The 23,257-nt window shown below is 48.2% G+C and overlaps 1 protein-coding gene across 8 annotated transcripts in view; it reads right to left on the reverse strand.

Moving 5' to 3' along the window:
- The window catches only part of SH3KBP1 (SH3 domain containing kinase binding protein 1), a 332,304-nt gene continuing 309,047 nt past the window's right edge, over positions 1–23,257 (reverse strand). For 7 of the 8 annotated variants that reach the window (XM_064573856.1, XM_064573854.1, XM_064573849.1 and 4 more), the window contains 5 exons: positions 12,807–12,916; positions 9,202–9,330; positions 4,522–4,796; positions 1,382–1,445; positions 1–383 (listed from right to left, as the gene is read on the reverse strand). In XM_064573856.1, the coding sequence (XP_064429926.1) occupies positions 342–383; positions 1,382–1,445; positions 4,522–4,796; positions 9,202–9,330; positions 12,807–12,916 (620 nt within the window). In that variant the 3' untranslated portion in view covers positions 1–341. The remainder of the gene's footprint in view (positions 384–1,381; positions 1,446–4,521; positions 4,797–9,201; positions 9,331–12,806; positions 12,917–23,257) is intronic. The other variant, XM_064573852.1, reaches the window with a different exon arrangement.

Raw genomic sequence — 23,257 nt, forward strand, 5'->3', positions numbered from 1 at the left:
ATCTGAAATTACATTTTATTAATGGAAAATATCATCAAAATAGTACCACTATGGACTAAACTGCCTGAGTTTTCGTTTCGCATGAGATCTCATAGTAAAAAAGCCTTTAGCACAATCTGCTCTAAGTCACAACCAGTGCCATGCCCAGGATTATACCATGGGGAAAAGTGTCCTCTTGGATGGACTTTGTGTTATGCTATCAAGACTTCTGTGCTAATCTTTCAAACAGGGACACGCGGAGGCAAACCTTTAATCTTTTGGCACAAGGTTATTTTGGCTGGGGCGGAAAATTTGAGTCTTGGACTCAGGATGAATAATGTGACATTTCATTTATCAAGTATTCATTTTGATTGAAGAGTTTTCTTTATGTCATTAACTTCCATCTATAAAGGAAAAACAAGAGCCGAACAAAATCATAATGAGTTCGCTGGTTTGGGAGAAGCTGAAAGATAATCAACCTGGTCGAATGAAAGAAAATAATCAACTTCACACTTTTCAAGGTGGAATGGGTGAAGTGATGTCTGAACGACGAGCAGACGAGGCCAGAAGTGACAGAAACCTAAAGAACGGGCACGCAGACGCTAGGAAATGGTGGGTGTGTGCCTTCTCAGGCTCCCAGTAACCAAAATTTGTCAGAAGCAGCAAGAATTCCAGGGTCCCGGCCAGGGGGCAGAGCGGGCTGTCCCAATGTGCTGGACCACCTAGCGGTGTTGGAAGGCAGCTCTGGTCGGGCCCAAGCGGGTGTCTATCAGCACCCCCAAAGTGATGAGAGGCGGTTACCTATCCTTTCTTTAAGCAGCATGGGTCTCAGGCACCACCAAGGACACCAGCTAGATGAAAGCTCAAAGTCTGCCTTCAGCCTTTTGCAACTCCTGCATATTCTCTGCCATTTGGTAACGGCTGAGTTGGCTCAGGGGATGGTGGGGGACAGGGCTCTGATGCCCTGGCAGGACTGACATGGCTCTCGGTGAGAAGTAAAGAGATGAAAAGCAAGTGCCGAGTGTGGACAGCTGTGGTCCTTGGAGTTCCAATGACAGAAGCCAGCAGGCAATGGGGTCCCCCCAGCACCATGCCCTCTGGCAGTTACCATAGTGTGGCCTTTGGAAATTGGAGGGAACTGTCCACAGAGGAGATGTTTCAGATAAATTCCAAATGAGAAACCCAACTGGGGGCACATTGACTCATGCCTCCCTTCCCCAAGACTTCCTGGATGGCAGGAGAGGATGTGAAGTGAGCCTACACAGTTCTAAGAAAATGGCCACAGGAAGCGCATCTGAATCTGCAGAGAAGTAACAATCATCTACTTTCAAGATGAAGCCCTGAGACGGCCCCCACCCGTGACTGAGCCTCTCTCGAGGCAGCAGGACCCCGAGGGACCCACCTGCAACCGAAGCCGGATTTTCTTCTCTTCATCCAACTCGGACAGTAACTGCTTAATCTCTCGTCTGAAAAGCAAATGGCCATGAAATTAAACAAAAGCTCAGACTTCTGCAATAAGAGATAAGAAGCCTCTAACCACTACAAAATCCATCTGAGCCGTTTACAACAAACACGCGGACACAACATCATGTTCTTTCTTTGCACTGCTACTGCTTGGCATTTACTGCAGACAGAATGGCTCGCTATTATTTCTGGGTCCCCCAAATACGTGGCCATCAAACAGGAGGTCTGGAATGACCTTTGAGATCCATTAGTCCAAGCTTCTCCTAAAAGGAGAAGATAGGGAAAGTGAGGCCAGAGAGGTGGCCTGACTTGCCCAGTGGCTAGACTCCAGGTATCCCGGCTCAGATTCTGTCGCCTTCCCTCTCCGCTGGCCCTTTGTTATAGAATCACTGGTCTTTAAATGTATTTACATAATGATTTTCACTGCAGATGTTTTTGTCACCCCACGTATGTTCTACCTTCACAGAGTTTTAAATTAACAAAAGGTTGCTGGTATGTTTTCACGGATTCCCACAAAATCTTACAAAGAGTAACATCTGAAATCTTGGAGTTAAAATGGCTGAACTAACTATATGGTAATCAGGTCACAGAGAAAGTAGACATGAGTTAGGACACGCAGTCTAATGCCCTTTACAACATTAAATAATGAAGTGGAACGAAGTTAATCATCTTGCAAACTCAGGACTCTCTGCTTAGGACGACACTGCAACCATCACCACTCTAGTCAGAGAACTGTGTTGTATTTTAGGGTAGCAGATGCTCCATTTTACATGTACATTTTTACAAACTGGATTGGAAAATCAAAAAACAAGGACTGCAGAGACACTATACTAACTAAGGTATCAGTTATATTGCATTCGCTCACTTCAGACGAGCCCCGTGATGGTCCCTGTACGTGGCTCAGTGTCCCGGCCCGGCTGCCAACACACCGGGTTCTCGGACACGAACGGGTTGTGATTCGTTACTGTATGTACTCAAGCCCACGCCACGCACCTCTATGTCAGCAGGCTCTACTTAGAGCTCGGGAGAGAAGTAGCTGAGATCCTAAGCAGATAGCATGATTCCAGAAAGACTAGGGCAGGCGGAGGCTTGAGTGCAGCAGGTCGGAGGAGTCAGTTGGGGAAGCCCAGGGCAAAGAAAGCCACTAAGTCTTGAACTGGCAAAAAAGGGCCTAAGCCTGTGAGGAGGAAGGAAGATGAGGGGATTGCTGGAGAAGAGCCAGGGCAGGAGCATGGAGGTGAGGAGCAGCACGTGTGGGGAGGAGGGGAGTCAGGAGAGACTTCCCCTGAAGACTGAGAGGGAAGGGACACTTAGAGCTAGGGACCTAGGGCCGGAGGTTTTAGGGACCCAGTGGCCCCGGGCAGGGCGGCTGTGAGAGGCAGGCATGGGACAGGGGCTTCTCTGACATGTCGATTCAAGAAGACATGGGCTGGGGAGGGACAGTTGTGGGCAACTATGCCCGGGCTTCACAGTGGGCAGGAGCTCGGGGTGGAGAGGCCCCAAAGCCTGGTGTGTCTTCATTCTGAGGCAAGCACGGACCATTTCTGATGTTCCCGGTCCCTCTCAGAGGATCCAAAGGGCTGAAGCCCTGGATCCGGGCTGGTCTGACCCAATGATGGTCCTCTTCAGAAGGCCGAGAACCAGCGCTCCGGGATGTCCTGGGACCATGGGATCACTGTCTAGGCAGGAGACACATGCCACCTGGATATGGATGGGGCCTGTGGTTCCCCAAACCTATAACCCACAGAACCAGAGAAGAGCTGGGGACTTTCAGGAGTGAAAGGCAGCCTGGCTGGCCCTGAGAGAGCCTCTCTAGCTCCATCCTGCTGATTCTGCATACTTATTTGATGGGCACCTCCCAGGTGGGGGGTTAGGCCAGGGGACCCCAATTTCATACGGCACCTCCCAGCTGGAGTGGAGCAGAACCTGAACAGAGCCACAGTGCTCAAATTGAGTTCCTCATAACCCTTGTCCTAGGGTGCTCTAGAAAAAAGGTATGTTTCAGAAAAATAGCGTACATTATCCTCTCCATCTTCCCGATGTACAGCGAAGGCTCTCTGAGCTGTCCTTTAGATAAGAAATCAACTATGTTTAACCCAATACTCCCCAAAGTATCTGGCCACAAGACATACCAGGGCCCTCTAGCCCCGTGCAGGGCGGCAGGTGCCCATCGCCCACCACTGCCCTGGGACCTCCCCACCCAGGAGGCCAGGCGCCAGGGCTGCTCCATGTGCCCGGGACCCTCCCCGTACTGTTCCGTCTGCTGCACGGCTCTGCTCTTGGTGATCCTAGATCGTTTTCCAAAATCCTACTCAGGAAACACCTCTATAGATCCCTCCCCTGCCCAATTCCTCCAAGAAAGAGCTAACTGTTCCCTAAACTCTGAGCCTCAGTTTACTCAGATAAGAACTTCCTGACTTCTAACCATTTTACTGTTTTTGTCACCGCATACAGTATCCTGGGTAATATTTATGTGTGCTCTTTATTTTTGCTTACAGGTCTTTCTCCTCATCTAAGTGCTCCTTGAGGACCGGGGATGTGGAGAGCGTGTGTAGGCATGCATGGAGAGAGCCCCGAGTCTCATGGAGAGAACATCTTGCTGAGTGTAAAGTCTTGGGTTTAAAGATTCCCTATATCTCTGTCATCCATTTCAGCCCCTAAATGCAAGCCAATTACTTCATCAGACAGCTAACTGAAGAAATTGCGATTTTTCTGGTGCTAGAGGAAAAGCTGGCTGTCGGGCTTATGAGGAAGTGGTAGATGCACATACTGTATTTTATGGGGATTTAAAGATCTTTCTTTTTAGCAGCCTGCTGAGTGCATTAGTCCTGGTAAGTGACTCTACCGTACGCCCCGTGGCCAGCCTGTGCCCTCCCCGTATGCAGCAGATCTGGTTACACAAGGAGCTGAGTGAAATGAAGCCTCTCAGGTTCAAACCCACCTCACCCCTGCTGCCACCACCCTGGGGAAGCGGGCCACCCACTCGGGCAGGCAGGAGACCCAGGCTTGCAGAATGAGGCCCTGGCCCAGCAGAGAGCAACTTGGGAGGTGGACGAAGGAGGGGCCCCAGACACTCACTTCTGCTGGTCCTTCATGGTCTCGATGATGCTCCTCAGCTCGCGGACCTGCGTCCTTAGTTCCTCCACGGCCGCCTGGCTGCTGGCCGCGGACTCCATCTTTGGTTTTCCTTCCGAGCCAAATAGAGACGGGGAGTTGGCTCTGTGTCCGGCTGTTCCCAAAGCGGATGACAGCGGGGAGGCTGTTGCCGAGGACAGAGGGGCTGGCCCACCACCACCACCACCTGCAGCCATGGTCCCTGGCTTGGGCGGCAGGGATGCTTTGTTGTCGGACACCTGTGATGAGGGAAGGCAGAGAGGATTCAGGCCAGGGGTCCGTGTTCCCATCTATATCCCCGCACCCGCCTCGTGAAACACACTCGTCACTCACCCCTTCACCCACAAGCCCCCGAGGGCCTACTTGGCACAGACATCCCCCTTCAAGAGCCTCCCCCTACGTGTCTTAAATTCGACCGCCCATCTGGACAGGTAGTTCCTAACTGGTTTGACGTACAAGTCCAGAGGCCCACGTGCTTGCTAGGCTCTGCAAACTGTGAAGTGAGCAAAACATTTTCCTAGCTCCCAAGAGCTTAGAACACAGTAAGGTGCAGACAGACTAGCCGACACACTGCAGATGGGGGGCGGGGGCGGGGGAGTCTGCACACAGGGAGGTCAGCACAGAGAGCCACGGAAGTACACAACAGGGACCAACCAGCCCAGAGGGAAGGCGTCAGGGAGCTGCTGACCGTCCCATCCTGGAGGAGGAGGACTAGGAGGCAGCCAGAAGAGGAAGGGTGATCAGAGAGAAAGGTTCTAGGAGGGAGGGAATGGGCTCGGCAAAGGCATGAGGCACATTCATGGCAAGTGGTCACTCAGCAGCTAGGACGGCACGGGCGGAGGGGTGCAGGCTGGGGAGGTGAATCAGGCTTGTGGAAAGGGGTAAAAACATCCTGCATGAAGCTAACGATGACTCTGGCTACAGAAGGGCCTAAAGGTGGGCAGGCCTGGAGGCCAAGGGAATTACTGGGAGGTTCTCCTACAACGAAAGCTAGGAATGGTGGGTGCTTGACAGACGGTGGCCAAGGGAATAGAGCAAAGACAGCTCCGAGAGATGCGGCGAAGGCAGGCTCAGCCAAGCGAGAGATGCAGTGCCTGGCCTCAGGGAGCAGACCCCCCACAGGAGGATGTGGTTCTGGATGGGCTGCAGGGCCACGGGCGGGGATGGAAGAAGCAGGCATGGAGCTTATACCTTTCATGGCGGGAGGAACAGCCCGAAGGCCCAGAAAACAATTTCACTTTTGACACACTGAGTTTCAGGAGCCCGAGGTATAGCCAAGGAGACACGTCCAGGGGGCAGAGCCAAGGAATGAAAAAGTGAGCTGGGCCAGAGAAAGCACCTGAGGAAGCGGCGCCATGGGGGAGAAGAACACAGAATCAGGGGAGAAGAGTCCCAGTGATGGGACCTGGGGACTCGCTGAATTGAAGGTGGGAAGAGAAGGGAGAGACACTGGGGACTGGGACAGAGCGCTGAGTGAGGAGATGAAGCAAGGCCAGAAGAGGGGCATGGGTTATAGAAGTCCCCTGAGGGGTTTCCAGAAGGAAAAAAAGGGTCAGATAAGTGGGTCAAGGGCGCTGGGAGGAAAACAGGGCTTGGGGGGCATTTGGTGCAACAAGGGAGACTGAGGTCTGATCACAGCAGGTCAGCACCTGAATAGGAGGAGAGGGGCGTGGCCTGCAAGTTTAGAACTCTCTTTCGGGAAACCTGGCTAAAAATGGAAGTTGGGAGAAAGAGAAAGCGTTCACGGAGAAGCCTCAGGAGGAGACAGAATCATCCAAGGGTTCTGCTTGCTTCAAAGATGGGGGAGATGCTGAGCTGGATGATATCCTAAGGGAAAGACCAATGCAGGGCCAAGCTGGAGACAGAGACAGGTGGGGGAGGCCTGATGGAGCAGTGTCCTGCCCCAGGAGGAGGCTGAGAGGGCACAGGAAGTGGGACAGTCACGGGGCGGGAGGGAAGAGGGGCATGGGGCCGCCCAGGGGAGGAGGCGGCAGCAAGGGAAGGTGAGATCCTGAGACCTAGGGCAGGTGAGGAAGAGGGCAAGCAGCAGACAGGACGCTGGGAGGCGAGGGGCTGAGCGATGGGGAAGTTGAGGCTGGTGGCGAAGCTGGGCAACGCAGCTGGGACTCGTCCAGCAGCAGGTGCCCAGGGCAAGAGCCAAGAAGGGGCTGGCTGGCATGGTGAGGAGGGAGAGTGTGGATTCTGGCTGTGCTAGAGGGAGGGACTGGGCAGAGTGAGCCAGAAGCAGATGGGCCATCATTCCCAGCCTCTCTGCCCGCCTCTTCTCTGCCAAGTTACCATTGAGGAAAAGTGCTTTCTGCTGCCAGGGACAGCGACCCGCCATCCTGTGCTTATTGCTGTAGGAGTTGTAGTAAGAGGGAAGAGGGACCGACATTTATGGAGCGCCGGTCACGTGCCGGACGTCGGCTAGATGACTGAAACGGGGCTCGGCTGGCATACCCTTTTGACAGAGCAGCAAACTGAGGCTTAGAAACACGGTCGAGAAGTTCCCCAAGCCTCGCAGCGAATAGCTGGCAGGCCTGGGCTTCATTCCCCTCCCCTGCCGGAGCCCTGTACCGTGACGGTGGCTGCCTGAGTGCGACGATTCACACTCTCCTGTCATTACTTTCTTTGTGTCTTTCCTATCCTGGGGTTCATACTTTTCCCCACTTCCCACTCTGCATCCTCCCGTGCCTCTTCCAACCTACCAGCATCCTCACAGACTGACTTCCAGGCAACTCTTCCATCAATGCCCCTTTCAGCATTTCCTACATAACCCTCTCTCCCAGTCCACTGCAGCTGACAGGGACTTCTGCAAGCCCTCACAGAGTATCGGCCACTATACACCCTGACCACATTAGTTCAGGTGGAATTTATAGAAGCAATAAGCAACATGACAACTCCCAGGAAGGGCAATGGGCTAACGGGACAGAACTTTGAGAACCTGAAACCTGAAGAGCCACTGCCCACCAGTAGATGTCGCTACAGAGACACCCCACGGCAGGGCGAGCGCAACTATAGTATACGTATGGTCATCAGAAAGAGCAGGGCTAAATCCAATTTCTGCAAATGGAACCCTTTCATAAAGGAAAAATGCCTCAATTTTGTGAATAACTACCATTGGTGTGTTTTATAGGATCACAGTTTTGTTTACCAGACCGGGTTTTTAAGAAAATCTAGATGTATGTGTAAATTCTTACATGTGCGAAAAGGAAAATCCTACATACCCTGTGATTTCTTTGTGTTAATCCCTGGTTCAAGTGCCTTAAAAAAAGGACTGCAATTTTCTGCTGTTAGACAGAAAGCAGTTGCTAATGTGTATAGAAAGTAATTCCAACTGACTGGGTTCTCTTAACACCAGAAAATACATTCAGAGGATGAACGGGACTAGTAAGTATAGGGTATCCTTCAAAAGCCACACGCAGTTGCTACCCACTGTCTGCTTTGTTTCTCATGAGCCAGTAACTTAAAATAGCTATACCATTCCCTGGGCACGCAATGAAACGAAAATGTTTTTAGAGTCTAAATTGATCGTAATAAATGAATCCAAATCAGCTTCTCTTTGAGGGACCCCCGTTAGTCATTCAAAGTTGTATGCTGCCAAACATAATCAGTGACATCATCAGTTTTGAACACAAAGGCCAAGATGTGTGAGCAGAGTACACAGCATTCAATGTACGTGGTGCATTCTTTCTCCACACCCCTAGGCTCTTCAAGCTGCCTTGGTTGTGGTGGTGGCGTGTGAGGGTGTATGTTTATGTGTGGCAGCTGGTATGAAGAAGAGATCAAACCACAAGAGAAAACATGGAAAATCAACCACTAAACTTGTGTCTCAGAGATTCTGTCCAGTTTTGGGGACTTCGTAACATGCCTCTGGGATTTTGATGACTAAAGTAATAACTGTTACTGAAGAGTGACAAAAACTTGCATTGTCTGTTGCAGTGGACTAAGTGTTTGTGTCCCCCCCGCCTCCCAGTTCATACGTGGAAATCCTAACCTCCCCCACACACCTTGTGATGGGATTAGGAGGTGGGACCTTTGGGAGGTGATTGGGTCATAAGGGTGCAGCCCTCATGAACGGAATTAGTGCCCTTAGAAAAGAGACCTCAAAGAGTTCCCTCTCCCTCTTTCTACCACGTGAGGACACAACGAGAGGTTGGTGGTCTGCGACCCTGAAGAGAGCCCTCACCGGGGGCGCCTGGGTGGCTCAGTTGGTTAAGCGACTGCCTTCGGCTCAGGTCATGATCCTGGAGTCACAGGATCGAGTCCCGCATCGGGCTCCCTGCTCGGCAGGGAGTCTGCTTCTCCCTCTGACCCTCCTCCCTCTCATGCTCTCTGTCTCTCATTCTCTCTGTCTCAAATAAATAAATAAAATCTTTAAAAAAAAAAAAAAAGAGAGAGAGCGAGCCCTCACCGGAACCTCACCATGCTGGCACTCTCATCTCAGACTTCCAGCCTCCACAAACGTGAGAAATAAATCTCTGTTGTCTCTAAGCCACCCCATCTACGACTCTCTGTCATAGCAGCCCGAATGGACTAAGCCATCTGTTGATCCTTGTTTGGTTTATAACTCATTGTCAGAGCATACACGAAAAGGCAGGGGTCCGTGCTGTCTGGACACCCTTCCCTTGGCTGGTCACTCACTTGGGATATGGTAACAGTCTTTGAAGTTTTCTTTGATGCTTCCACTCCTCTGTGTGCAAGCGAAACGTGTTCCTCTTTATCTTCTTCGGGACTTGGGGAGTCAAAGATATCAGGGCTTGAAAGGGAAGACTGGATAAAGCCAAAAGAAAATGCTTTTGTCAGAATTACACCTTAGCTGACAGAGCTTTTGTCAACATATGCTGTGTGCTTTTCAAAGCACTCAACACCTCTATTTTGTTTGTCTCCTCATTATAACCTCGAAGGCAGAGAGGATGCTATTATCTGTCTGCTAGAGATAGTCGCAGAACTGGGACTAAGAAGCAAGACTTCCTACAGCAGGGATCTTTCCACGGGATCTTGGCACCATGCCTGTCGGTCATTTCACCTGCGCGGGCCTGTGTCACCCAGCCTTTCCTGCTCCCTCCATCCTTCGGAGCCTCCCTTCTTTCTGTAAACATTTGCTACTGTGTACTAAGCACTGAGCTCGGTGCTGAACTTAGGTGACATGCCGGACACGGTCCCTGTTCTCACAAGGCTGACAGTCTAGGGGGGAGGGACATACAGGGCAAGAGGAGGCTGCCTCCGACCTGCCTCTCCTCCATTTCCTCTGGATCCTGTTCCAGGACCAGGAAATCTGAGGCACAGTGAAGTGCCTGCAAGAAGCTGTCTGAGAGGCAACCGTCCCAGGGGGCACAAGGTCACAGGCCTGTGGGCCAGTGAGCAGCATTTCTGCACCCCAGGGCACAGCCCTGCCTGCCGGAGGGCCAGCTCACCTCTAACTGGGGAACCTACTGCTAAATCTCCACCCTCATTGCCAGGGACAATCAACGTCTGTTGTGGACTCGATTTTTGCTAAGGTATATTTACAGAATGGCAGCATCTTTTGGTAAAAATATGGGGATAATTCTCCTATCTTTTCTGCCTCACTGTGAACAGCAAAAAGCTGGATGAATGTGAACCAACTCACTGGAGTTCACTTGGACATAAAGGATTACTGTGCTAGAATTTCACCATTTTAGGATAAAGCAAATGAAAATAAGAGTTCCTGGGACAAGGGATCTTTTTTAGACGAAGAATCTTCCAGAGATCTCTTTGGGTGAGCTCGTATTTAGCCGCATCTCTATGCCATCTACCCTGGCGGTGGGAAAATCGTCCTATCTAGAATCAGCATTGGTGTCATTATAGAAAAGTCACGCCTACATCACACCATGTTTATTTTCTTCCGTTTACTCTATTTTCTAAGGCAGAAAACAAATATATCTAGGGATTTGTAAGCAAAGTTTTAAAATTAAAAGGTCTTATTTGTTAATCTTTGTTTTATCTGAAAATCCAATTACCTAGAATAACACCCCAGCTAAGCTTTCTTATTAATCTAAGCTTAACCACTTAACCACCTTGCAGAGCTTGTGTCCCTTCACTTTGAGATTTTATTAAAAAAGCCAGCTTCCTCCTGTGTAACCTACAGTTCATGAGCTGCCAATCAAAGCTTGCTCTTTGAATTCAATGAACATAAATAAGCTCAGACCAGGGTGAGAGGCTCCAGGCTGGGTAATCCTGACCGGTGCATTTCCCCCATCATTCCTTCCAATGGCCTCGTAGGAATGTGTCCAAATCCACGATCCCATTTTGCTATGAAAAACCTACGGGTGCTAAGTGGAGGAAGAGCCAATACGGATTCAAAGTGTGCATCCACGTGGGGATGGATGGGAACAAAGGGAAGGGAGTAATTACACTTCTTTAAAGCCCAAATGTATCCTGTTATTTTAAGGTTACAAATGCAATTGTTCCACATAAAGTGCCAAACTTTGAGTCACGGCATCATAAGCTTCCTAAGGGCAGGGACCACGTATGTCTCACTCCCAGTCGCAGCCTTGGTACATGGCTCAGAACTGAGTCCACATGTCATAAATGCCTACAAATATTAGCTGAACAAGTGAATGAACAAAGTTGTAGGCTAAAAGCGAGTGAAGATGATGTGCCTTTACCCAGTCCCCAGATATACACGAACCCCCAGGTATGGGATGTATGAACCAAGGGTGGGGTGGGGGATGGTAAATTGACGTTCTCTGTATTTAATTCTGGATGCCTCAAGGCCCTCTAAACCTTGCAAAGTTTGGAAGAATTTGGAGGAAAAACAAAATGGAAGAAGGATTTATAGAGAAGATGGGAGATAGGATGAAACACTTAGAGATACTAAGAGGCAATTAAATAGGTTGTGTGTGAGGCACGTTGGGGAGGATATGGGGAGATGAAAGATGGTAGTGATACGGGACTCTATATAAGTAAGCCACTTTGTCAAGTCTTTCTTCCAAAAAGGCATCAACACATAGTTAGGGTTGTTTCACACGAAGAGGAAAAATAGCATGATTCAAACCACACCCCCAAACTCAGCAGATATGAGAGAAGAGGTTCAAAGGAAGTGGCATTCTTTTTCTTCTAAATGAGGACCTCTGCGGTGGGATCAGTGATGAGGCGAAAGTAGAAAGTGTTCTGGAAAACCTGCAAAAGGTTAATTCCTTGGTGTATCTGGGTGAATGAAGGTCATAAGGCCTTAGACCTGCATTCCCAGCAAGGACAAGACAATGTGATATATAGAGATAGAGATATAGAGAGAGACAGACATCACTTGTGGATGCATCAAGATTTTTTCTTCAATGACATTCACTTCAGTGTTTATAATGAAGAAGTGGAAGTAACATAAATGTCCAATAATAGTGCACTGACTAGATAAACTCTCATATATTCACAGGCTGGAACACTAGACAGCCATTAAATGTAACATCATGGAAGAATGGGCAATGATTGGGGAGAAAGGTACACAATATAAGGGGGATGGAAAGCATGTACTATGTAGCCCATTTGGAATAAATAATGTTATACATACAAATAGAATTTTAAGTAAAAGCTACACACATACAGCAAGTGGTTAACGGTTCTCAGCTCTGGAAAGCAGGATTACAGGTAACTTACTTTCTTCTTTATGCATTTCACTGTTGAAATTTGATACAACAAATGGGTTACAGGTTTCCAGTGAGGAAAGAAGTTATTCAAAATGACCCAAACAAAAAACTTCTTCTGTAGGTTATCTGGAGCATTCTGACTGGTCTCTCCTACATGACCAGGTGCCCCGTATGTTTACAAACAATCTCGTAAAGGTGTGTGTGGGGTTCCGTGGAGGGGTGCCAATAATGGGGCTTCGTGAGAAAAAAGCTTGGCCATTGTCAAGCACCTGGAGAGTGGCAGATAATTCTTTAGCAAAGTTTTGTTTATAGACCAAACGAGCCTCACTCTCCTCTCCCACCATCAAACGTGACATTTTTTTTCTTACCAACTTCATTTCAGGTTCAAATAAGGATCAGTCTGGAAGGAGAAAGAAGGAAAGTGGGGCTAAGCAGTGCCTGCCTCACTGGCAGATGTGCAAAGAACAAAGAGAAAGAAATACTGCTTGATTCCAGAAGACTCTCAAATCACTCTTGGTCAGCAGTGTATCTCACGACCTCCCTCTCCTGGCTCGTCTTCATATCAGCCGCTTGCAGGAGAGTCCTTGGCTGGAGTCTCTAAGCTGACCTGCTTTCCTGCAGTAGAAGGAGCGAGGCGACACTTACGGAGGTGAGGGACTGGGATGGAGGCCGCCTCCCCGTGGCTTTTGGTCTGCTTGTGGTTGGGTGACTGAGTTTCTCAGTAGATGATACCACGGAGTCAAAACCTTCTAGGTCTAAAACAAAAGTAAAACAGAGTTTTAAGAGCAATAATAGGAGTGAGGAAAGGTTCTTATAACAGGCCATGAGCACCTTTTCCTTAATACTCATTCTTTACATCTGGATTACATGTCATCATTGATGAAGGCGATTTCCATCCTCTGGTCATCCAATGAATGTGGTAGGCCTTTAAAAGCTACAGAAAGAGGGGTAAAGGAGGAATCCTCGTTCCTCCACAAATGCAAGTTCATTTTGCTAGATAAAACATTCTTCTCATGCCAACACGAAAAGCAGTTATCACAAGGTACAATACCCATGGACAAGGGAATGCTGATCATTGATTCCGAAAGAGAAGAGAGGGCAGCCTCCTCCTCTGGTTGTACTACCATAGCCTGGCCATCACCCTAATGGTAGACAACAAACTCCCTAGAGGTGGAGAGCAAGCTTCTACTTCTCCAGATAACTCCCGGAGCCCGGCACCATTCTGCTTCGAGAGGCACCACTCAATGGAGACATGATCTTCAGTCATCGATCTGCTCATTCATTCACTCCGTTATGATTGAGCAGCTACTCTGCGCTACACATGGGGCCAGATACCCAGGCTATGCCAGCGCGCGTGGCAGAAAGTACCCTGCCCTCAGGGAGCTTCCGTCTGTGTGACGGAGGTCTCACGTGAATGTAGAATCATTCAGCCAGATCACAACGGCACCTTGCACGTGTCCGGGATGAAGACCTTTGCCTTTACTTTTCCATCCTCTTCAACAGATGATTAGGTCAAGGGGTCACCTCGTTCTATCTAGTTCCAGGGGTTTACAAATCAGTGTAGATATGTGCATGGGATGCACAAAGCAATGGCTGGCAGAAAGGGGTTGACATTGAGACCCATTATTGCTTGTGACTGGGGCAAGGCCAACTCTTGCTGACAAGTAGCTCATGTTTCATAGGCCATGCCAGGCACTGCCTTCCCACACTATTTCCCATTCTCCTATTAATGGAGCCCTAGTTTTGTTTCAGGAACCATGTTCAGTTTAAGCCAATTTTAGCCATCCTGCTCCTCTTTGCCTGTGATTGGTCTAGAATTGGCCACGTAGCCCAATTTCAATCACTGAGGAAAAAAGAGAAGTCTACTGACAGTCTCTGGGACAGAGATTTCCTCTCTGTTGAGAGGAAATGAGGAGAAGGCCGTTTGTGTGGCTGCCCTTTCTTCTTTCTTGCTTGGGAGGCTGTTGTGCATGGATAAGATGCCTGGAGCTGTGGCAGCCATCTTTTTTTGTTTTTTAAGATCGACCGATCGATTGTTTGATTTGAGAGAGAGAGAGAGAGCAAGAGCATGAGTGGGGGGGGAGTGGCAGAGGGAGAGGGAGAAGTAGACTCCCCGCTGAGCATGGAGCCTGACGCGGGGCTCGATCCCAGGACCCTGAGATCATGACCTAAGCCAAAACCAAGAGTCAGCTATGCCAGCGCACGTGGCAGAGAGTACACTGCCAACTGAGCCACCCAGGCGCCCCCTGTGGCAGTCATCTTATGGCCACGAGGAGATCTTGAGGATGGCAGAAGAGAAGACTAGAAAGACCTTGGATGACTGACAACCTCGATGAGCCACCCACCAACCCTGGAATCATCCAGTGCCCAGACTTGTTGCTATGTAAAATTAATAACCCTCTGTTAATGCAGTCAATTTTAATCAGATATCCTTTATTTGCAGCTGAAAGCACCGTAAGTGCTATAACTGCAAATATGCTGGCTCAAGACAGAAAAGCTAAAAACTGTGTGTGGTTTTTTTTTCCCTCCTTATTTTGGGGAGAGGTCTTTTACTGATGGTTATAATAAGTGGTCTGGCTGTGTGATGGTCAGCTTTCTTCTATTAATGAATAGGCAGCTGTCTACTTCCTTTAGTGGAAGATGCAAAACCAAGCACAAATCACTGGTCAGGACAAACCATTACATTATACCCGGGATTATATTAAGTGACTTTATTCTAGCACCTGGTAAATGAGTAATTATTCAATGAACTCATCTTATCAGGGCAAGGGAAGTATAACCAAAGGTTAATTATCTGCAGAGACAGAACAAAGAAAAGTATCAGTGGTGCTCTGAGGCCACGGGGGAGCCAATCAGCACCCAGGGCCAGTGCGAGATTCCCAAATGGCCCCAACTTTCCAGCCGGTTCGGCACACCTTGGGCACAGGCCAAGACCCACCACAGTTAGGTGGGCCTCTTGAGAGCCAACTCACTGGCCTGACCTTCTTGGGGACCTTCCCCTTAAGAGAATCTTATTTTCCTAAAATAAGATCACACCCCAGGACTTGCCTCTACCAACTCCATACTGTCCGAAATAAACATTCCCCTTTATACACTTCAGTTGATGCCCCAAGTCATCATCTGATATTAATATCTCCCCAATTAATTTTTTGAATCACTTTTTCTCTGATTACAAAGGTAGTACATGCTCAATGTACAATTGTTTTAGGAAAAACATAAAGTTGTAACAAAAGAAAGTCAAATATAACCTTACCACACTGAGACAACCACTATTAGTGTTTCAGTATATTACCCTCCAGGCTCTTTTTCTAAAAGTAGATAGTCTAGGTTCACACTATATGGAGTATTGCATTCTGCTTATTTCCCCTAACATCATATGCCATGACTCTATAAATTCTTCATAAATATTTTGACAGTGGCATAATCTTCTGTTGCACTGCAATTCGTGATTTATTGAATCAATCCCCTGTTGTTGGATCGTTTCCAAATCTTTCCCTCTCTTTGATTTTTGTTAATAGAAAAGTGCTGCACAGGTATTCTTGCGTGCATGCTACATACAAGTTTAGCAGGTTCTCCACGTGGCTCCCCAGCGGGGAGAAGGGAAGAAGGTCCAGGACAGGGAGGTCTGCTGGAGGGTGGGGGCCTGGCTGTGGAGAACAGGAGGCACAAGGAGGCCAGGGGAGCCAGGGGCGGGGGGAGAGGGAGGGATGCTGGGCAGGCAGCCAGGGGAGGAGGTGAAGGAGAAGGCCGCTAAAGGTTCCGACAATCGAGCTGCTGCTGAGGGCCTTGGCTGGGCGCTACCAGGGGCTGAGAGGGCCCGCCTGTAAAGTGACTCTGTCCTAGAGACTGAAACAAGCTCTGGAGGCAAAAGCTGAGCAGGGTGAAGCAATTAAAGGACAGTTAGAGGCTAATTGACTCTGCTTCTCCACCGTGGCTGCACAGTGAAATCACCTGGACAATGAAGAAAAAGTGACTCAGGCCTGGATCCCTCTCTGGGGATTGGCTGACTCTCTTTGGGGTGCAGCCTGGGCGAGGCAGGTTTTCAGTCTCCCCCGGTGACCTTGGCACGCCGCCACGTAGAGGGGCACTGTTCCAGCAGAGGCTGGGGGGAGGAAGGGAGAAGCAAGGACTGGACTGAGCAGAGAGGAGAGAGCACCACCACCGGGGGAGTGGCAGGGTATTCCGGGGCCCACTGAGGGGACGGCCTGCCCAGGCGAGCTGTCAGGAGCAAGGCTCAGCAGCACAGAGCTCCTCCCAGGCCAGGCCGGGCAGTGCTGACCTGGTGTGTGGGGCAGCAGAGGTGCGGGGCAGCTGATCAAAGTGGCGACCGAAGGCTCTGGGGATTGGGGACGAGTCAGAAACGCGGCAGCGGGAATGAGAAGGCAGCCGTGAGGTGACCCAGCATGCAGACTGGGGTGGAAGAAGGGTGTGGGGAGCAAGGGGAGTGGATGGGGCAGCCTCAGTCCCCACCCCCGCACAGACTCAGCATGCCCACTGGCGTGTAGGGACAGACAAAGTCACACCCAGGAAACTTCTGCAGGTCTCCAAGGAGGACTCCATCTTTGCTCCCCACCCAGCCCTCAGGGCCCACTAAAATCATGGAGTCCACCTGGGAGCTGAGGGTGTGACAACACGTGAGGTCGTCTGTAATAAGTTACACTTTCAGAATGACTCAGAGGCGCGGCGTGTGTCTTCCGCACTTTGACCGTGAGCCCCAAGAGGACAGGAGCCCATCTTTGTGCTCTCAAAGTCTAGCACGTTCCTGGCAAAAACCTGCTTACTATTCTGTGGATGAAGGAACAGGTGAACAAATGAACTGGCCAACACGTGAATAACCCATCCCAAGAAGGAACTCTGATTCCAGGAGTGACCCTTCCAGAGGCGCCTACTGATGGGGCACAAGGCGGCCGCTGCGGGGCGTGAGGGCAGCCTTCTGCGCCGTGGGTGCAGAGGACACTTGGCTGGCCCCTTTCATTTCACTGGCTGAGGTCTACACTAAAAACACCTGGACACATTGAAGGCTGGCCACCCCTCGCCGGCATCTCCTCAACAGAATGACAGATGGCCCAGAAGACTGCCTCGTCCGCCCTTGTCACTCAAGAGTAAGAGGACCGGCACGCCTGGGTGGCTCAGTCATTAAGCGTCTGCCTTCGGCTCAGGTCATGATTCCGGGGTCCTGGGATCGAGCCCCGCATCGGGCTCCCTGCTCAGCGGGAGGCCTGCTTCTCCCTCTCCCACTCCCCCATGCTTGTGTTCCCTCTCACTGTCAAAAGAAAAAAAAAAAAAAGAGTAAGAGGACAGCCAGAGTCCTGCAGGGGGAGCCACTCTTTTAACCTCTTCATGCACATCCAGCTACGTGGAACTTTCCAGGTTTAAGCTTGTAAAAAGCACTTTTTGGAAACAACAACAACATTAAACTTCCAGAAAGAAAGAGCCACACCAACTATGAGGTCACTTGCTGCAAAGGGAACCTCAGAGCCCCAACTGTGATGCACTTCTGCTTTCTAACGGGGCGGGGGGGGGGGGGGGCGGGGAGGGGATCTGCTGACCTGCAACAGAAACCTCCGGAGGCACAGAGCATGCTCTCGTGACTGCAGCCCTGGTAGCTGCCATGAAGGCAGACTTTCCATGACTAACTTATTGTGGTGTGAAGAAAATGTCCCAATTTTCACGATGGTTTTTGAAATGAATCAGGCTGAAACTTGATATAAGCTTTCTCAGCCTGGCTGGGAATTTTTCCTCTTAGTAAAAAAAATGGTTTTAATGCTCACAAGCCAATCCAAAACTATTGAGCTGGCAAATGTTGGGTATTTTTTTAAAACTTAGTTTCATAAGGATGAGAGGTTCTTGGCTTCTCTCATACTTGAAAGATGAACCCTCGGCAGACATACGGGGATAATTTATGCTGGACACGGAGCCAGCCTGGAAAGGGCGTCTGACTCTTTGTGGTACACACAGTGGCCCATTTTCCATCAACTGCAGTCATAGCCTGCTTAGTTCAATTAGAAAATGTGGGCTTATTTTCCACAGATGGGAGGGATGGTACCAGTGACCACAGGTAACCTACAACACATCCACTGAGAGCGCAGAAGAGAAACATTTAAAAGTCTGAGACATGTCTGTTGTCACCAAAGGAACTGTTTGCAAGCTCTCAAATGGCTGTTTATTTCTTGTAGCTCATTGCTCTGGGCTGGAGAAAGAGTCCTAGAGCAGAAGTTTCCTGCAGCTGAAGCGTGGCAATGTCACTACCTCCCAGGATCTCAGGAAGTCATCCTTTCTCCTACACGTCACTGTCAAGGACCATCACGGCTGGCGGGGCTCCTTGCAGACTACAGGCCTAGAAAGGCTATAATGGATTTCTCACTCCCAACGTGGTACCACTCCGTGGGCAGCCCCCAGAGACATGTGTGAGGTGAAGATCTGAGTATGTCCCCCTTCTCTGCTTAAAAGCCCTCCCAAGTTCCCAGGAAATCCTGGTGACTTAGCGTAGCCAAGGCCCTTGCAGTATGGCTGGTGTCCACCTCTGTCTCTGTCCCTTGCGTGACTTCCCTCCCCTCCTCTCTCCTTCCCTCTGTGGCCATCAAGGCTTTGCTTAGCGACCAGGACCTCTCCCAAGAAGCCAGACTGCACCCTAAAACCTGGCCTGGGTGCTCCCCCACTCCAATCTCAGCATTCAGCACCCTGACATTCCTTGTTGACTTATCTGTCTCCCCAGCAGGCAGGAAAGAAGCTATGGCTTTTATCTGTGTTTTCCCCAGGCCTAACATCATTCCTGGCTTCTGGTGGGTATTTAATAAATGATTATTGAATAAATGAACAAACAAGCTTTCTGGGCTTCAGTTTTTCCACCACAGGAAAAAAAATGGGAGAATTAGCTGAGCTATCAGCTTTGCAGGGTTATTCTTTTGTAAATGAGAAATTATATGAAAACTTTCAAATCATCAGGTAGAATTTTGCTTTTATATACCATTGCTGGAGCTGTGAGATTTGAGAACAGAGATCTAAGAGCAAGGCTAAATTAAAAGAATAAAACAAAGCACCTTTTTTTCTCTTTCCTTCCTTCCTTCCTTCCTTCCTTCCTTCCTTCCTTCCTTCCTTCCTGCCTTCCTGCCTTCCTGCCTTGCTGCCTTCCTCCCTTCCTCCCTCCCTCCCTCTCTCTTTCTTTCTTTTTCTTTTTTAAGATTTAAGATGATTAAAGCCCAACCCCACAGGGCTGTAGGTCCCTTCTCCACAGTGAAGAATCAAATCAAGGAGATCTGGACAGGAAGTCTCACCCTGCATGTAAATCATGTGACTAGTGTGGAAAATCTGTGCAGATGACAAAGACGGGCCCTTTAGTAGGGGTCAAATGAACACCTAGCTGAGTCACCAACTGAAAAACTCTCATTTAAGGAACGATTAGATTCTATAGGAAAATAAACCCTCAAAAATGTGGAAGGATATAGCAGATCAGCTGCTGTGTTCTCATTTGCGATCCAGGTGTGAAGTGTGTAAGACAAGCCCTGAGGATAAACAGGTCTGAGCTACTGTGCGGCCAGCCCACTACATGACACTTCACACACGCATGCTCACTTAACCTGCACAAAACCCATGCTGGGTAGGCTACTCTTTTCCATAAAGGGAGACAGACAGAGGGTCAGAGTTTAGACAAACTGGTCAAAGTCACAACCCGAAAGTGACAGGGCCCACCTTCAGATTCATGTCTATGTAATTCCTTCCACTATAGAGCACTGAACAGACAGCAGGAACATTTCACCTTACCTCTCATTTAATCGATTTGGAGAATTGTTTCTACATCAAGAACAAGAAAAGATACTAGGAATGTAATAGGAATGTATACTAGGAATATAATATTGTGTGTGTGAAGAAACCCCTCTATGCTCTGATAATAAGCTGCCTTCGTTCTGTTTTATTCCGATGTGTTTTTGGGGGCGCCTGGGTGGCTCAGTCGGTTAGGCGCCTGACTCTTGATCTCAGCTCAGGTCTTGATCTCAGGGTCGTGAGTTCAGGTCCAGGGTTGGGCTCCACACCCAGCATGGAGCCTACTTAAAAAATATATATTTATTCCAATGTGTTTTTAAGTGGACAGAAAAAGGGACTGGCTTCCTTAGGGAAATCTCTGGCAAGAAATGTAAGGTGTTAGGCAAGTTAAACCAGGCTGTTTAGCTATTCAGTACAAAGTAACTTTTACTTGGGAACTTGTAGCTGAAGAATAAGAGAGGGAGATAAGGAGTTTATTTGCTCATTCACTTAATCAAATATTTATTAAGTACCTACCGTGTGCCAAGCATAGCTACAGTTAGCAGAATGAAAGCACAATCACTCTCTATCAGCACTATCCATTCAAACTTGCTGTGATGACGGAAACCTGCTGTGTCTGTACCATCCAATATGCTAGCCACTGGCCTCATGCGGCTGCTGAGCACACGAAATCTGGCTAAGTGTGACTACTTAAAATAAATTAAACGTAAATAGCCACATGTGACTAGTGGCAATGATCTCTACCATGACCCTACATCATGGTACTGGCATTTCTCCTCATTTATGCTCAGTCTATATTCATTCTGTGCGTAGTTACTAAGTGATCCCTACAATCCAGGCTCTGGGCTAGGCATGGGGGGATATGGGGGTGAACAAATAGCCACGGTCCCTGCCTCACAGAGCGTAGAGCCCCCAAGAGCAATGGATTTTTATACACATCATTACAAATTCTGCTAGCTACTATGAAAGAAAGGTAAAAGATGAAATTAGCAATGATAGCATGGGAACCTAATTTAAATCTGGAGAAGCAGTAAGGGAAGGGGGGCATGACTTACTGAAATGTAGCACTGAAGAGAGGTAAAGTGCTTCACAGGGATTGATAACAAGCAACGAAAAGTGGGGAAAAGTAACTTTGCAGATTTGCTTTCCTTTAAAAATTGCTTACTACAGGCCCGAAATTTGTTAGGCAAAATAGTTTAGGAAATAATGTATTTACTGGAAATAGTGGTTATGCTATTATTACAGGAATGTAAATTGGCACAGCCTTTTCGTAATGCCATTTGGCAATACCTATCACAAAATGCCAATGTATACACTACTAGTCCACTTCTAGAAACTGATCCACAGAAATGTTTATGTTGGGGCACCTGGGTGGCTCAGTTGGTTAAGCATCTGCCTTCGGCTCAGGTTATGATCCCAGGGTCCTGGGATTGAGTGAGCCCCACGTCGGGCTCCCTGCTCGGCAGGGAGTCTGCTTCTCCTTTAGCCTCTCCCCCTGGCTTGTGCTCTCTCTCTCACTCACTCTCTCTCTCAAATAAATAAATAAAATCTTAAAAAAAGAAATGCTTATGTAAGTGTAGAACAATACATTTATTTATGATGCCAGTGGTCTTCCAACTGTTTTACTAGTGTGCCTCCTAAAATAATTTTGAAAACCCATGTGCCCCCTTATGCATTTTAAGTTGACATCTAAAATTTGACATAAGTTTTTGTCACAAAAGATGTAATTTCTGCTATACTTTAAAATATAACTATTATTTTGCTCTCTTAAATATATTCAACATACATTTGAATACCATAGCAGTTTAACAACCACTGTCATCCATCTTAAAAAATCACGAATAAGCTGGGGCGCCTGGGTAACACAGTCAGTTAGGCATCCAACTCTCGGTTTCAGTTCAGGTCGTGATCTCAGGGTCATAAGATCAAGTCCCATGATGGGCTCTGCGCTCAGCGTGGAGTCTGCTTGAGACTCTCTCTCCCTCTCCCTCTGCTCCTTCCCCCCGTGCTCTCTCTCTCTCCCTCAAATAAAATAAATAAATCTTTAAAAAAATCATGAATAAGGGCGCCTGGGTGGCTCAGTCGTTAAGCGTCTGCCTTTGGCTCAGGTCATGATCCCAGGGTCCTGGGATTGAGCCCCACATTGGGCTCCCTGCTCAGCGGGAAGCCTGCTTCTCCTCCTCCTGCTCCCCCTGCTTGTGTTCCCTCTCTCACTGTGTCTCTCTCTGTCAAATAAATAAATAACATCTCTTAAAAAAATAAAAAAAATTAAAAATCATGAATAAGCTTTTCTTTAGCAGTTGGAAATTCTGTACCACCCCTTTCTCTCTCTGAATTTGTATTTCTGTCATACTGCTGGATTTTACTCTAATGTAATGTATTTTTGTACTTTTGTTAATTTTGTCTTTTGTTCATTACTTTTTTCTTCTATAAAATCATGGTTATAAATAGAAATTTATGATTTCTTAAGTTCCTGAAATCATAAGGTTCTAAGTGTAATGATTTTTCTTCTGGAAGGAGTTACTATGACAATTAGCAGTAGTTTATAAATGATCAAAGCAAATGTATACACACATACCACACATTTTGATAATCTCTTGGCATAAAAGAGGGGAATCTTATTGGGCCTTCCCCCCAAATAACTTTAGGCACATGTGTATGATTATTACTTAACATGAGAATGACGTGGTTTGGTACTGATTCTATTCCTATTTTTCATTTTGTAGATGTAAGTGCCAAGAAATTTTGCTCACATAAATAGAAGTATATGGGAATGGAAAGAATTTTGTTATCACAATGTCACTCAATTCTTTGAACTCTTTCCAAGTTATATGGCAAAAATCAGACAGTGGTCTAGCATCACCAAGAACTATTATGAACAATCTATCAATGAACAACTCAGTTGGTGCCTCCTTCAATTTTGTTGGAAGCAAAGAATTAGAAACCAACCAACTTGTAAATGGATTTTTTGTCCAGTCAATAAAGTCACTCAATTGCTCAAGTCCAACACCAATCTTGGAAGTGTCTCTCAGTATGCAGCAGGGGTTTGCATACCTGTGGAGTGGGCAAGAGATTGGCTATGTTGTGTAAGTTGGGATCGGGTCACTGGGAAAGGGGAGCGGGAGGGGAGAAGCAGGCTGCCAGTGGGTCTCCCAGGAGAGGAATTTGAAGAAAGAGCACATAAGAAATGAGGCACTATCCATGGCCTGGGGAGTCTCCATGGCCCCCCAAGGTGCAGGTATCCCTGTCTATAGATCATCGTCCTAGGCTGCTCTTCGCAGCATTGCTCTGAGCAAGCTGGTTATGCTAGAATCATACCATGGCATATTATGTTG

Source organism: Mirounga angustirostris, unplaced genomic scaffold (assembly GCF_029215605.1).
Source record: "Mirounga angustirostris isolate CCGP_5_RB_7025 unplaced genomic scaffold, mMirAng1.0.hap1 SCAF_11, whole genome shotgun sequence".
NCBI classification, from domain to species: domain Eukaryota; kingdom Metazoa; phylum Chordata; class Mammalia; order Carnivora; family Phocidae; genus Mirounga; species Mirounga angustirostris.